This window comes from Bubalus bubalis, chromosome 5 (assembly GCF_019923935.1).
Source record: "Bubalus bubalis isolate 160015118507 breed Murrah chromosome 5, NDDB_SH_1, whole genome shotgun sequence".
In the NCBI taxonomy this organism is placed as follows: Eukaryota; Metazoa; Chordata; class Mammalia; order Artiodactyla; family Bovidae; genus Bubalus; species Bubalus bubalis.
The window spans coordinates 1,740,102-1,756,249 of NC_059161.1; the positions used below are offsets into that span (position 1 = coordinate 1,740,102).

At 46.2% G+C, this 16,148-nt stretch overlaps 1 protein-coding gene across 2 annotated transcripts in view; it reads left to right on the plus strand.

The window, feature by feature from the left end:
* The window catches only part of KIF14 (kinesin family member 14), a 50,116-nt gene that overhangs the window by 10,164 nt on the left and 23,804 nt on the right, over window positions 1–16,148 (plus strand). For both annotated transcript variants that reach the window (XM_006078430.4, XM_006078431.4), the window contains exons 3-13: window positions 2,181–2,435; window positions 2,959–3,046; window positions 4,694–4,792; window positions 8,873–8,925; window positions 10,243–10,273; window positions 10,697–10,804; window positions 11,762–11,878; window positions 12,728–12,843; window positions 14,762–14,934; window positions 15,642–15,789; window positions 16,029–16,092. In XM_006078430.4, coding sequence (XP_006078492.2) covers window positions 2,181–2,435; window positions 2,959–3,046; window positions 4,694–4,792; window positions 8,873–8,925; window positions 10,243–10,273; window positions 10,697–10,804; window positions 11,762–11,878; window positions 12,728–12,843; window positions 14,762–14,934; window positions 15,642–15,789; window positions 16,029–16,092 — 1,252 coding nt within the window. The remainder of the gene's footprint in view (window positions 1–2,180; window positions 2,436–2,958; window positions 3,047–4,693; window positions 4,793–8,872; window positions 8,926–10,242; window positions 10,274–10,696; window positions 10,805–11,761; window positions 11,879–12,727; window positions 12,844–14,761; window positions 14,935–15,641; window positions 15,790–16,028; window positions 16,093–16,148) is intronic.

Below are 16,148 nucleotides of genomic sequence, written 5' to 3' on the forward strand. Positions count from 1 at the left end.
TGTCCAGTTCTAACTGTTGCTTCCTGACCTGCATACAGATTTCTCAAGAGGCAGGTCAGGTGGTCTGGTATTTCCATCTCTTTCAGAATTTTCCACAGTTTATTGTGATCTACACAGTCAAAGGCTTTGGTATAGTCAATAAAGCAGAAATAGATGTTTTTCTGGAACTCTCTTGCTTTTTTGATGATCCAGCGGATGTTGGCAATTTGGTCTCTGGTTCCTCTGCCTTTTCTAAAACCAGCTTGAACATCAGGAAGTTCAGGGTTCACATATTGCTGAAGCCTGGCTTGGAGAATTTTGAGCATTACTTTACTAGTGTGTGAGATGAGTGCAATTGTGTGGTAGTTTGAGCATTCTTTGGCATTGCCTTTCTTAGGGATTGGAATGAAAACTGACCTTTTCCAGTCCTGTGGCCACTGCTGAGTTTTCCAAATTTGCTGGCATATTGAGTGCAGCACTTTCACAGCATCATCTTTCAGGATTTGGAATAGTTCAACTGGAATTCCATCACCTCCACTAGCTTTGTTCGTAGTGATGCTTTCTAAGGCCCACTTGACTTCACATTCTAGGATGTCTGGCTCTAGGTCAGTGATCACACCATTGTGATTATCTGGGTCGTGAAGATCTTTTTTGTACAGTTCTTCTGTGTATTCTTGCCACCTCTTCTTAATATCTTCTGCTTCTGTTAGGCCCATACCATTTCTGTCCTTTATCGAGCCCATCTTTGCATGAAATGTTCCTTTGGTATCTCTAATTTTCTTGAAGAGATCCCTAGTCTTTCCCATTCTGTTGTTTTCCTCTATTTCTTTGCATTGATCACTGAGGAAGGCTTTCTTATCTCTTCTTGCTATTTGGAACTCTGCATTCAGATGTTTATATCTTTCCTTTTCTCCTTTGCTTTTCACTTGTCTTCTTTTCACAGCTATTTGTAAGGCCTCCCCAGACAGCCATTTTGCTTTTTTTCATTTCTTTTCTATGGGGATAGTCTTGATCCCTGTCTCCTGTACAATGTCACGAACCTCATTCCATAGTTCATCAGGCACTCTATCTATCAGATCTAGGCCCTTAAATCTATTTCTCACTTCCACTGTATAATCATAAGGGATTTGATTTAGGTCATACCTGAATGGTCTAGTGGTTTTCCCTACTTTCTTCAATTTCAGTCTGAATTTGGCAATAAGGAATTCATGATCTGAGCCACAGTCAGCTCCTGGTCTTGTTTTTGCTGACTGTATAGAGCTTCTCCATCTCTGGCTGCAAAGAATATAATCAATCTGATTTCAGTTGTGTCCAACTCTGTGCGATCCCATAGACGGCAGCCCACCAGGCTCCCCCATCCCTGGGATTCTGCAGGCGAGAACACTGGAGTGGGTTGCCATTTCCTTCTCCAGTGCATGAAAGTGTGAAAGTGAAGTCGCTCAGTTGTGCCCGACTCTTCGCGACCCCATGGACTGCAGCCCATCAGGCTCCTCCGTCTGTGGGATTTTTCAGGCAAGAGTATTGGAGTAGGTTGCCATTGCCTTCCCCGCATCTAAGCAGAGTTGGGGGCAAAAAGAATTGTGTGGCCAGACAAGAACTCGTGTTTTTCTGCAGCGGTAGGTCAAAAAAATTTCCTCCTGAGTCTGAGATAGAAGCGGGGTGGATGTGAAGAGTCAAAGTTTTAAGGGAGATGATTTAAAGCAGGAAGGACCTTTGGAGTCACAGAAACGTACCTTGTACTTCAATTCAAACTTCTGTCTAACTGAGTTTGTTGAAACTGTGCTTTTGTTTCTTGCCAGCTTTGTATAGATTCGTACCTCCAGAAATTCTTTATGATGTTTTCGAATACATTTCCAGTTAGAACTACAGGTACATGTAGATTTCAGCGGACAGGATGAGAAAAGGGAGAACTTAAGAGGAAAAGGAAGAAGATGGAAAATCCTATACAAGTAGGGGAATTTTCCGGACAAGAAACCTGGAATTCCATTTTTCCTTTGAGCAGTGGCACTGGAGCTGCGGAAGTAGGTTTTGGAAACCCGCTGTTATGATGTGTGCTGCTCTGCACGTTCCACATAAAACTAAAGCGCCGTCTTGCTCTGGAGGAACCTTCTACTGTAGTCTGAAGTCCTTATTATATTCTGTGGAAATAATACTCAGAATGATTGCAAGGATGATACTTGTCTCTGTGCTTCTTTTGAAAGGGAGAAGAGAGAAGGAGCACATCAGGCGGTCTTCCTGGACGGGGAGGAAATCGCTGTGGAGCACCCCGGCACGCGACAGGTGTACAGCTTTGCCTACGATCTTTCCTTTTGGTCCGTGGACGAGCGCCACCCGCGCTTCGCGAGCCAGATGGCCGTGTACCAGGCGCTGGCGGCCCCGCTGCTGGGCCAGGCCTTCCAAGGCTTCAACACCTGTCTGTTCGCGTACGGTCAGACGGGCTCTGGAAAGTCATACACGTAAGTTGTGTTGTGAATCTGACCGTCCTGAGGCATTTATGTCTTTTGTTAGAAGAGCACAATTTGATAGAATATCTTTTTGAAACTGTACCACTCTGGGCTCAAGTCTCATCCATTTTACACTGCAGTTCTGCAAGTTGCTTTATCTCTGGGCTTCTGTTTATGCTTGAGATACTGTTTACCTTGTCAGTATCATTGGCCCCGTTTTACTGTAAATTCTCTTTTGTGTAAACTGAAGCTCAGAGAGGTTATTTTGGAAGCCGTGTTGTGAGAATCACAAGCAAGTCATCTCATCAGTGGTCTGGCTCTACTACCCATCCTGGGAGGAAATACTTGAGTTTTAATAGTAGCTAACATTTATCAAGTTCTTACTCTATTCCAGGCCCTGTGCTAGAAGGCTCTGAATTAGATAGTTCTTACTTTCCCCACTTTATAGAAGAGGAAATTTAGGTTTACTTTCCCCTCAAAGAATTTTAAAACCTAATTAGTTTTACTCCCCCCAACTCATAAATGTATTTTCTAGGATGATGGGCTTTAGTGAAGAACCAGGAATAATTCCAAGATTTTGTGAAGATCTTTTTGCTGAAATAGCCAGAAAACAAACCCAAGAGGTATGTTCTGATGGTCTCTGTAAGCCTTTGTATCTGAGTAGAGAACAGGAGGACCGAGTTAAAGTCAGAGCCGTGGCCACTGAGGCCAACTCTGCAGACGGTGCGCGCTCTGGCCCCTGGGCCCTGGGACGGGGATGGGGAGTGGGTTCAGACGCGGGGCGGTTCCTCCCGGTGTGCAGAGACGGAGGGGCCCCTCGGGCTTCTCTGCTTCCTCGGCTCTACCACCTGTGCGGGTGGCCCCGCCCGGTCGTGCGTGTCTGCAGTCGGGGGCCACGGCCTTCCCTGAGGACAGCAGGGTCAGTGTTAGGCCAGCAGCAGCAGGAGGCTGGGGAGCGGCCTGCACACTCAGCCCAGGGTTGCGGCCCCAGCTGCTTGCGCCCGCCCTGTCCAGGCACCGGGGACCCACGCCCTCACCCAGTCCCGCCTGCAGTCAGCTGTCTGCAGGCAGCCTGCAAGACCAGTCTTTCCCACGTTTGCTTGATGATAAGAGCCCCCTGGAATGTGTTAGGAGGCGGTCGTGTGCATGTGAGCACGTGTGTGTGTGTTTACTTGCTGAAAAGCTGCTGGAGATCCTGATTCGGTTGGTTGGGAGGGTAGTCTGGGAGTTGTAATTTTCCTACAGTTCTGGACATTTCCTGTAAATGGAGTATCTGCAGCCTGAGTTTCATGAGGGTACAGCAGGTACTGACTCTTTGTTCCTCCTTGTGGCTCAGTAGTATTCCATTGTATGTATGCACCGCGTGTTCTTTATCCATTCATCTGTTGATGGACACTTCATCTGTTGGACACTTAGCTGTTGGACACTTACTGATGGACACTTAGCTGTCTTTATCTTTTGGTTATTGGGTTGGCCAAAAAGTTCATTTATACCATCTGATGGAAAACCCAAAGGAACTTTTTGGCCAACCCACTATCTAGTGCTGCTATGAATATTGGTGAACAATTTTTATTTGAATTTATTTGTAATTATTTTGGGTAGATATGAAATTGCTGGGTTATATAGCAAGTCTATGCTGAAACTTTTGACGAACTGCCAGCTGTTTTCTGCGACACCTGGACCATTTTACATTCCCACCCGCAGCCCCGGAGGTTCCGATTCCAACTCTGAGCAGCTTCGCTGTTTTCCGTTTCCTTGATTGCAGCCGTCCTCGTGGGCGTGAGTGGTTTCTCGCCGTGGCTCTGACCTGCTTTCCCTGCTGACCTGCAGTGTTGGGCACCTTTTCTTGTGCCTGTTGACTCTGCATCTGCTTTGGAGACATGCCTGTTTTTTAATTGATTGTTTGTCTTTCTGTTTTTGAATTGTAAGAGTTCTTTATATGGAGAGGTGTGCGTGTGTGCTGCCTGCTAAGTTGCTCAGTCGTGTCCGACTCTTTGCGACCCCACGGACTGTAGCCCACCAGGCTCCTCTGTCCGTGGGGTTCTCCAGGCAAGAGTACTGGAGTGGAGTTGCCGTTTCCTCCTCCAGGGGATCTTCCCCACCCAGGGATCAAACCCGGGTCTCTTGTCTCCTGCTTGGGTAGGCGGGTTCTTTACCCTGAGCCACCTGGGAAGGCCTTGTATGGGGATCCTACAGCCTTAAGAGATCTGAGGTGTAAGAAGCGCAAGGACTTTCAGGTAAATTGCTTGCTTTGTTTCTGTCTCTGCTAGGTCAGCTACCACCTTGAGATGAGCTTCTTTGAAGTCTACAATGAGAGGATTCATGACCTTCTTGTTTGTAAAGGTGAAAATTGGCAGAGAAAGCAAACGGTAAGATTTAAAAACTTAGTGTTTTTAATTTGTTTTTATTGATGTATAGAATGATATTAGTTCTCAAGATGATACATGGCTTAATTACTGCAGTGCTTTTACATGATAGCAAATGCTTCCATGTGCAGTCTAACTGCGTTGCCACTTACTGAATAAGCCGAACATTATTGTTCAGATCAGATCAGTCGCTGAGTCGTGTCCGTCTCTTTGCAACCCCATGAATAGCAGCACGCAAGGCCTCCCTGTCCAACACCAACTCCTGGAGTTCACTCAGACTCACGCCCATCGAGTCAGTGATGCCATCCCTCCATCTCATCCTCTGTCGTCCCCTTCTCCTCCTGACCCCAATCCCTCCCAGCATAAGAGTCTTTTCCAGTGAGTCAACTCTTCGCATGAGGTGGCCAAAGTACTGGAGTTTCAGCTTTAGCATCAGTCCTTCCAAAGAAATCCCAGGGCTGATCTCCCTCAGAATGGACTGACTGGATCTCCTTGCAGTCCAAGGGACTCTCAAGAGTCTTCTCCAACACCACAGTTCAAAAGCATCAATTCTTCGGCACTCAGCCTTCTTCACAGTCCAACTCTCACATCCATACATGACCACAGGAAAAACCATAACCTTGACTAGACGGACCTTTGTTGGCAAAGTGATGTCTCTGCTTTTGAATATGCCATCTAGGTTGGTCATAACTTTCCTTCCAAGGAGTAAGCGTCTTTTAATTTCATGGCTGCAGTCACCATCTGTAGTGATTTTGGAGCCCAGGAAAATAAAGTCTGACACTGTTTCCACTGTTTCCCCATCTATTTCCCATGAAGTGGTGGGACCGGATGCCATGATCTTCATTTTCTGAATGCTGAGCTTTAAGCCAACTTTTTCCCTCTCCACTTTCACTTTCATCAAGAGGCTCTTGAGTTCCTCTTCACTTTCTGCCATAAGGGTGGTGTCATCTGCATATCTGAGGTTATTGATATTTCTCCCGGCAATCTTGATTCCAGCTTGTGTTTCTTCCAGTCCAGCGTTTCTCATGATGTACTCTGCATATAAGTTAAATAAGCAGGGTGACAATATACAGCCTTGACGTACTCCTTTTCCTATTTGGAACCAGTCTGTTGTTCCATGTCCAGTTCTAACTGTTGCTTCCTGACCTGCATACAGATTTCTCAAGAGGCAGGTCAGGTGGTCCGGTATTCCCATCTCTTTCAGGATTTTCCACAGTTTATTGTGATCCACACAGTCAAAGGCTTTGGCATAGTCAATAAAGCAGAAATAGATGTTTTTCTGGAACTCTCTTGCTTTTTTGATGATCCAGCGGATGTTGGCAATTTGGTCTCTGGTTCCTCTGCCTTTTCTAAAACCAGCTTGAACATCAGGAAGTTCACGGTTCACGTATTGCTGAAGCCTGGCTTGGAGCATTTTGAGCATTACTTTACTAGTGTGTAAGTGTGTAAATACTTTACTACTTTACTTTACTGGAAAAGGTCAGTTTTCATTCCAATCCCTAAGAAAGGCAATGCCAAAGAATGCTGAAACTACCACACAATTGCACTCATCTCACATGCTAGTAAAGTAATGCTCAAAATTCTCCAAGCCAGGCTTCAGCAGTACTTGAACCGTGAACTTCCAGATGTTCAAGCTAGTTTTAGAAAAGGCAGAGGAACCAGAGACCAAATTGCCAACATCCTCTGGATCATGGAAAAAGCAGGAGAGTTCCAGAAAAACATCTATTTCTGCTTTACTGACTATGCCCAAGCCTTTGACTGTGTGGATCACAATAAACTGTGGAAAACCTGAAAGAGATGGGAATACCAGACCACCTGATCTGCCTCTTGAGAAATCTGTATGCAGGTCAGGAAGCAACAGTTAGAACTGGACATGGAACAACAGACTGGTTCCAAATAGGAAAAGGAGTACGTCAAGGCTGTATATTGTCACCCTGCTTATTTAACTTATATGCAGAGTACATCATGAGAAACGCTGGACTGGAAGAAACACAAGCTGGAATCAAGATTGCCGGGAGAAATATCAATAACCTCAGATATGCAGATGATACCACCCTTATGGCAGAAAGTGAAGAGGAACTCAAGAGCCTCTTGATGAAAGTGAAAGTGGAGAGGGAAAAAGTTGGCTTAAAGCTCAACATTCAGAAAACGAAGATCATGGCATCCGGTCCCATCACTTCATGGGAAATAGATGGGGAAACAGTGGAAAAAGTGTCAGACTTTATTTTCCTGGGCTCCAAAATCACTACAGATGGTGACTGCAGCCATGAAATTAAAAGACGCTTACTCCTTGGAAGGAAAGTTATGACCAACCTAGATGGCATATTCAAAAGCAGAGACATCACTTTGCCAACAAAGGTTCGTCTAGTCAAGGCTATGGTTTTTCCTGTGGTCATGTATGGATGTGAGAGTTGGACTGTGAAGAAGGCTGAGTGCCGAAGAATTGATGCTTTTGAACTGTGGTGTTGGAGAAGACTCTTGAGAGTCCCTTGGACTGCAAGGAGATCCAATCAGTCCATTCCGAAGGAGATCAGCCCTGGGATTTCTTTGGAAGGACTGATGCTAAAGCTGAAACTCCAGTACTTTGGCCACCTCATGCGAAGAGTTGACTCATTGGAAAAGACTCTGATGCTGGGAGGGATGGGGGTCAGGAGGAGAAGGGGACAACAGAGGATGAGATGGAGGGATGGCATCACTGACTCGATGGGCGTGAGTCTGAGTGAACTCCAGGAGTTGGTGATGGACAGGGAGGCCTGGCATGCTGTGATTCATGGGGTCACAAAGAGTCGGACATGACTGAGCGACTGATCTGATCTGATCTTACTAGCGTGTGAGATGAGTGCAATTGTGTGGTAGTTTGAGCATTCTTTGGCATTGCCTTTCTTTGGGATTGGAATGAAAACTGACCTTTTCCAGTCCTGTGGCCACTGCTGAGTTTTCCAAATTTGCTGGCATATTGAGTGCAGCACTTTCACAGCATCATCTTTCAGGATTTGGAATAGCTCAACTGGAATTCCATCACCTCCACTAGCTTTATTTGTAGTAATGCTTTCTAAGGCCCACTTGACTTCACATTCTAGGATGTCTGGCTCTAGGTCAGTGATCACACCATCGTGATCATCTGATGAACCTTATTGTTAGTGGACAGTAAATGAGTTATTAACTGTAACCTCATTTCACTTAAGTATTGTGTCAATATTAAAGATCATATATTCCAAGATTTAGTTGGATCACACATGTCAAATATCAAATGCCTAAAAGTCTGTGAAGCCAATAAAGTAGTTTAAAAAAACTGTTTTTGTTTGAAGAATATGTATTTCACTGGATTATTTAGCAAGCTGATGTCTTATAGATAATATTTTCTATGCAATAGAAAGTTTCACAAGGCATAAACTTTTTAAAAACCTGTTATTATAATGAAAAAATTTTTAGTTGTGAAAAGAACTCTGAAGATTGAGAAGCTATAATCTGAAGAGGTCGATTGCTCTAAGTCACTCAGTCTGCCTTTGGCAGCATCTAGAGACTTAAGTGGGAGAAGGCAACCCCACTTCAGTACTGTTGCCCAGAAAATCCCATGGATGGAGGAGCCTGGTAGGCTGCAGTTCATGTGGTTGCACAGCGTCGGACACGACTGAAGAGACTTAGCAGCAGCAGGAGAGACTTAAGCAAAATTTGGCATTTCCTTCTAAGACTTCTATGTGTTTTAAAATTTCTGCTCATAAAGTGTAAAATGTATAATGTAAAACTGAAAAAGATGTTAACTGAAATTGTTTTGTGGAAAGCGATTTACAAGCACATGAGCAGCAGCCGTGGCAGGACTTGAGAGAAACAAACCTGTAAGGTATTTGGTGGCATAGTAAATCTACTGTCAGATGTGGCGAATGCGACTGGTTTGTAATCCTGAGGCAGTTTCCTGGTGCCTTGCAGCTTAGCTGTGTTTCTGTGAGAACCTTATGTTTATTTCTGGGCAAAGTGGAGACAAGTCTTTTTACTGTAGACTCAAAATATAGAAAAGAAGATGATTGGAAGTCCATTTTATATAGAATATTTGTGTTGTGCTAACCGGCTTGTGTTTGCCGACAGCTGCGAGTGCGGGAGCACCCGGCCTCGGGCCCGTACGTCGAGGGCCTGTCCACGTGAGTGCGGCATGTGGGCGGGTGTGGTGGGTGGGCAGGGCCTGTCCAAGTGAGCGCAGGTGGTGGGTGGGTGGGGCCTGTTCACGTGAGCACGGGCGGCGGGTGGGTGGGGCCTGTTCACGTGAGCACGGGCGGCGGGTGGGCGGGGCCTGTCCACGTGAGTGCGGCATGTGGGCGGGTGTGGTGGGTGGGTGGGGCCTGTTCACGTGAGCGCAGGTGGTGGGTGGGCGGGGCCTGTCCATGTGAGTGCGGGCGGTGGGCGGGGCCTGTCCACGTGAGTGCGGCATGTGGGCGGGTGTGGTGGGTGGGTGGGGCCTGTTCACGTGAGCGCAGGTGGTGGGTGGGCGGGGCCTGTCCTCGTGAGCACGGGCGGCGGGTGGGCGGGGCCTGTCCACGTGAACCTGGGTGGTGGGTGGGCGGGGCCTGTCCACGTGAGCGCGGGCGGTGGGCGGGGCCTGTCCACGTGAGTGCGGCTGGTGGGCACGGCCTGTTGTATTCCTGAGCGTCCCCCCCCCAAGCCGGGAGGCGCTGCCTCACCGTTGTCTTGTGGCCTCAATGCTCTCCAGTTAGACATTCTTCCTCTTTCTAAGGGGAGAGTTAGCTGCTTCTCGTGTTTCTCTCTCTGGGCGCCTGTGAAGCGCTCTCATAGAGGACTGATCACACCGAGTGGAAGTTACCTTTTTTCACTTCTCTCTCTTTCCCCCGCTTACCCACTGAGTTCAGCCTGCCTCTCAAGCCGCTTGTTTAATGTGTCCCTGTAAGCCGCGGAGGGGAGAAGGTGCCGAGTTCAGTGCTTAGAGTTGGAACTATGCTGACAGTCATGTGTTTGGCTTTCAATTCCAAATGCTTTTTTAAGGGAACAGAAAAGTGGTGAGAGAAGATTTAACTCCATTTAGTAAATCTGGAATTGTGGTGAGACCCACGACACCCGCAAACCCACACCCATGCGTGCCTGAACTTGTACATACACCTTTGCCCAACCACACCCTTTGTGTGTATACGGGTACCTATGCCAACATGGGGGTTAAAGTTTATCTTTTGGTCTCATGACGTGGATATTCCAATGTTCAAATGCTAAGGTTCTTTATTATATGAAGAAAAATCATATTTTTAAAAATTTGATAAAATTAAAGCATTATATTTTATTTCCTACCTTTTAGAATGGGGAAAATGACTGTCACAATCAATATAATAATATCTATTCCATTGTGATAGCCATGGAGTAATTATGTAATTGAAAGGTGGTTGTTTTATAAGAGCAGGGGTGTGATTGATCATCAGTAAAATGGATTTCGTCTTTTTGCTTTTTTAAAATAGGAATGTTGTCAGTTCTTATTCTGATATCCAGGTAAGGTTGATTGTATTTTGTCTTCTCTCCACTAGATAGAAAGATCAGAGTCATAAATACTTATGAGAATATTTCATCTTACTTGCTGTTCTCATAAATAAAAGGTTAATCTTGTTAATTTCTAATCAATTGATTTTGTTTGTGTAAACTTTAATAAAAAGAATTACTTTTCTAAACTAAAATCTTAAATTGATAATCATGTCAGTTTAGAGTTGTAGAAATAACCTTTTCAAGGTATCATCTTCTGATTCAGGTTTCTGAGACAGAGAAAATGAACAGCTAGAAAATGGTAATACAAATCAGTAAATAAATATGTATTGATAATTTTATTTTGCAAAGTGATTATTGGTGTGTGTATATGTGCTTGCTTCACACTTGGCCCTGGTTGGCACCGTCTGAGCTCTGGCCCGCCTTCCTCGCCAGGTCTGGCTGCAGCTGGGGAACAAGCAGAAGGCCACGGCTGCCACCGGCATGAACGACAAGAGCTCGCGCTCTCACTCCGTGCTTACGCTGGTGATGACCCAGGCCAAGGTACCATGTCGCTGAGGGCTTTCTTAGGAAAGATGCTTGCTGTATTTAAGTTGTATGTTGTTCTTATTTCCTCCTTTAAATTAAAGGTAAAAGCATAGTCACATAAGTATGTAACATAATTGGGTTTTAGCACATACACACAATGACTCCCGTCATATCAGTATATGGTAATATATTATCAATAGTACATAATACTTGTATTTGAAAAGACATCTCAGAAAGTAAAGGATTTTAAATCATGTAGGGACTCCCTTGGTGTTCCAATAGATAAGACTGTGTTCCCAATGCAGGGAACTGGGTTTGATTCCATATATTGCAGCTAAGACCCAGCACACCAAAACTACTGAGCTGTCTCACTCTAGAGCCTGCATGCTGCAACTTGAGAAGCCCATGAGTCACGGTGAAGACCCAGCACAGCCAAAATAAATTTAGCCATAGGTTCCACTGCTCAGATAAACCCCCTCAACAGTTTGGTATATAATCTTTCCATTGTTTTACAGTTACACATTACAAATTTACAAAATCTGTAACAATTTCATGCCTTTAAAATTATTTGCAAAATATTGTTTTTCATAGCTACATAGTATTCCTTTGACTATCAAAAGTCCTCAGGTTTTTCTCTGATGTTGGACATTTATGTTGCTTTTAAACATTTTGCTACTTCAGTGCTGGGATAAACAACACTTTTATAAATTAAACTTTTGCTCTATTTATTGTTGTTTCCTTCATGTAATTGAGTAGTTACAGGTTTTTAGCCCTTTAAAGTCATCTCTTCTATTCTGGCATAGTCTAAGCACTGCTCGGTGTGTTCTGATAAACTGTCACGGAGTCAAGGAAACACAGGGTCTTTATCCCTTGTGTTTGCAATCTTGCGTAACTTTCTGTTTTGCAGACTTATGGTGATGGCAAGTCATGATAGAACTTATGATGTATTATTTTAATGCCCTCTTGCTCCAGAAAGAATTTGTGGAGGGGGAGGAGCTGGACCACAGAATTCGGAGCCGCATAAACCTCGTGGACCTGGCTGGCAGCGAGCGGTGCTCAGCGACCGGGACCAGCGGGGAGCGGCTGAAGGTAAAGTGCCGCCTCGTGTTGGGAAGCTCAGTCCTGTGCCTTGTTTTTAGGAGATTACAAGCTCAGCATACTTAACCAAAAAAAACCCCTCTCTGAACCTGCACTTAATAGACTGTGGTCTGAGGCTCAAAAAGGAACCCATAGTTCTTGGTTATGATTGCTTTCAGAAACAGTAGACTTTGAATCCAAAGGAAGTTGGTAGATTCTGAAAGAAAGTATTTACTCAGTGATTATCAGTTCAGTTCAGTAACTCAGTCAGGTCCGACTCTTTGTGACCCTATGGACTGCAGCATTCCAGGCTTCCCTGTCTTTCACCAACTCCCGGAGCTTACTGAAACTCATGTCCATCAAGTTGGTGGTGCCATCCAACCATCTCATCCTCTGTCCTCCCCTTCTCCTCCTGCCATCAGTCCTTCCCAGCATCAGGGTCTTTTCCAATTAGTCAGCTCTTCACATCAGGTGGCCAAAGTATTGGAGCTTCAGTTTCAGCATCAGTCTTTCCAATGAATATTCAGGATTGATTTCCTTTAGGATGGACTGGTTGGATCTCCTTGCAGTCCAAGAAGACTCTCAAGAGTCTTCTCCAACACCACAGTTCAAAAGCATCAATTCTTCTGCGCTCAGCTTTCTTTATAGTCCTTCTCTCACATGCATACACGACTACTGGAAAAACCACAGCTTTGACTAGATGGACCTTTGTCGGCAAAGTAATGTCTCTGCTTTTTAATATGATGTCTAGGTTGGTCATAGCTTTTCTTCCAAGGAGCAATTAGGGAAGAAATATATTTTGTGAAACAAATTTATTCTGGAGCAGTTACGTTTGATTAAAATGTTTGATCTTGTCCCCAGGAAGGCGTGAGCATTAACAAGTCGCTGCTGACCCTGGGCAAGGTCATCTCTGCACTGTCCGAGCAGGCTGGCGGGCGGAGCGTGTTCATTCCTTACCGCGAGTCTGTCCTCACATGGCAAGTAGCTCTTGAAGAGTAAAGAACTGTACAAGATACAGAGAGTAGTGTGGGAAAGGGGCATAGACCGAGTCATGTAACTCTCATATGGATTCAAGAGCCAGGCTACCTGGACTTGACCTTGCTAGTCCCCCTGCCTGTCTCCTCGCCTATAATAATGGGATATCCAGACCTGTCTTCTAGGGTTGTGTGTGTGTGTGTGCTCAGTCGCTCAGTCATATCTGACTCTGCAGTCTGCTGGTGGACTGTAGCCCACCAGGCTCCTCTGTCCATGGGATTCTCAGGCAAGAATACTGGAGCGGGTTGCCATTTCCTCCTCCAGGGTATCCTCCTGACCCGGGGACTGAACCCAAGTCTCCTGCGTTGGCCAGCAGATTCTTTACCACTGAGTCACCTGGGATAGTGAGGGTGAATGATGGATGTAAAAACTCTTGGAGACTTCCCAGGTAGTGCAGTGGTAAAGAGCCCACCTGCCCGTCAGGAGACAGGAGACACACAGGTTCCATCCCTGGATTGAGAAGATCCCCTAGATAAGGAAATGGCAACCCATTCCAGTATTCTTTTTTTTTCACTTGTTCATTCATCATTTAATTTTACAAAAATATTTAGAGAGCACCTCTTACGATTCAAGACAATTTGGATGCAGTAGTGAAAGGGAACGATATACACTTGCTTCTGGGCCTTTTGGTGTCTTCCCCTTGTTTATTGTGCTATCACATGACTTCCCCAAATTGCAATCTCTAGCACAATGCTATTTACACAGAATGTCACTTGTGGACCAATGAGCATTATAATCAATAACTGCTGCTACTGCTGCTAAGTTGCTTCAGTCGTGTCCGACTCTGTGCGACACCATAGACGGCAGCCCACCAGGCTCCCCCGTCCCTGGGATTCTCCAGGCAAGAACACTGGAGTGGGTTGCCATTTCCTTCTCCCCATTCCAGTATTCTTGCCGGAAAATCCCATGGACTGAGGAACCTGGGCTGCAGTCCCTTCGTGGGGTTGCAGAGAGTCAGGCATAGCTGAGTAACTAAGCACGCACACACAGAAGCTCTTGATGCACGGTGTGTGCTGCGTCATGTCAGCCTCTGTTCTGTGTTTGCTGTTATTTGTGCCTGATGTTTGAGCACGCATGGTGTCACCAGACACACGACTGTGTGTGTAAAGTAAAGCTCAGCACACACTGGCTGGTTCAGAAAGTATTCATGAATGAGTGCATGTGTAACTTCAGATATGTTACGTGCAGATTACATCTGTGTAGATTTAATATTCAGTGCTGAGAAGGATGTCTCTCTCCTTGACAGCAGCGTATCTTTATATACTTTATTATGTTGTAATCGCCACCTCAAAACCTGTCAGAAAACAGTCTGATTTTCTTTAATGCCTCTTGAAAATTAAGAATAACTTTTGAAAGTTGAGACTGATTCATTCTGTATTCGTAAAGACAGGCTTTTTGGTCTCATGCTTGTTTTTCCCCTCTCAAATAAGGGTTTTGCATATGTTAGTAACAGAGAACAAAATTTGTGTTTATAATGTTCATCCATCATTTTCTGCACTTCCAAGCAGGTGCTCTGAACCATCATGGTGGCTCCAGAAACCCAAAGACGGCCAGCACGGTCCCTCCCTGAAGCAGTTCCCAGTCTAGTGCGGGGAGAGGAATTTCACTAAGGATAGGATAGTTACCCACATTTTAAAATCTCTGCACAGACTCTTGTTTCACAAAACAATATAGAAAGCGTGGGAGGAAATAAAGTGCTCGGAGACCCAAGCAGAGCTGCAAGTCCAGAAGCCTTCCCCGCGGCCCTTGAGTGGGGGGACGCCGTGCCCCGCTGTCCCGCAGTGGGCGCTGCGCCTCCGGCACCCGGTGTTGTTAGGTCGCGGCGGACGCGAAGTCTGACGGGGGCTGTTCTCCGCGCAGGCTGCTGAAGGAGAGTCTGAGCGGAAACTCGAAAACCGCCATGGTCGCCACGGTCAGCCCGGCGGGCAGCAGCGTGGAGGAGACGCTGAGCACGCTGAGGTACGCGGCGCAGGCCCGCAGCATCGTCACCGCCGCCAGGGTCAACGAGGACCTGAGCGCCGGGCTCATCCGCGGTGAGCGGCTCAGACGTGAAGGGCGCTGGGCGGGAGTTTCGTCTCACTCACTCACTCCAGTCGTGAAAATAAGCGGTTTTCGAGTCGAGGGTTTTGCTCTCACGCTGGCTGCAGCAGCGCCTCGTCGCCTTCCCGCAGGGAGCAGGCAGGAGGAGCCGGGGATGGGGCGGGGCCGGGGGGGCCTCTGGGAGCCGTGGCCGCCCCACCGCTCAGCGCCGCTCAGCGCCGCGCTTCCCCGGCCCTGCGTCCCTCCCACCGCGACTCGATGGTGCACGGCGCCCTCGGATGCGGGCTGGCTCCCGCTCAGTCTTTGCCCCTTTGCATCTGCTCTCTTCTACCAGTGGGGCCATTTCCATTAAACATAGGTCTTCTGAATTCCAGCTTGGAAAACCTTTGATCTCTGTCGGGTACGGTGTGCCGGGGCAGGGCTGGTTCGCACCTGTCGTCCCAGATGGGTGCCCGGTCCCCTCAGGTGCCCTGTGTTGGAGAATACATTTCGTGGCCATCCTGCTAAGAGGGAGGGATTCATTAACAGGGGAGCGGTTTTTCAGGTTAAGGCTAGGTAGGGATTTGTAAGTAATTAAAGTAAAATTTCACTTAGTAGTTCTTAAGATTTCAAATAGAAGAGCAGATGTTCATGTCTAGTGGACTGTATATCAAATGTTATTAATCAGGCCCCCTTTTTTTTTTTTTTTACAAATGTTTAGAATTGAAAGCAGAAATTGAAAAGTTAAAAGCTGCCCAAAGAAGCAGTCAGAACATTGACCCTGAACGGTACAGGCTCTGCCGGCAAGAAATAGCAGCCTTGAGAATGAAGCTGCATCAGCAGGAGAGAGACATGGCAAACATGCAGAGGTGGGGCTCTGGACTCCAGGCAGTCAGACCCTGTGCTGCCCGACTCCCTGGGCTGGTGGGGGTCGGCGGGGGGCCGGCGGGGAGGCACCCCTCCCTCCCATATGAGTGGAGCAGCTCATCCCCACACCATGATGTTTGAATACTCCTGAGTGGTTTTCTAAGTTTTGTTGATTATCTCTTGATTCTTAATCATTTATATATCTAGATATTTTTAAACTCTTTTGTTTTTCTTTGAAAAGAATGTGGAAAGAAAAACTTGAACAAGCTGAAAAAAGAAAACTTCAAGTAACAAAGGAGTTACAGGTATCATTTCAGCTCTCTAAACTGATTGAAAATTTGCAAAGAGATATGCCAGTAAA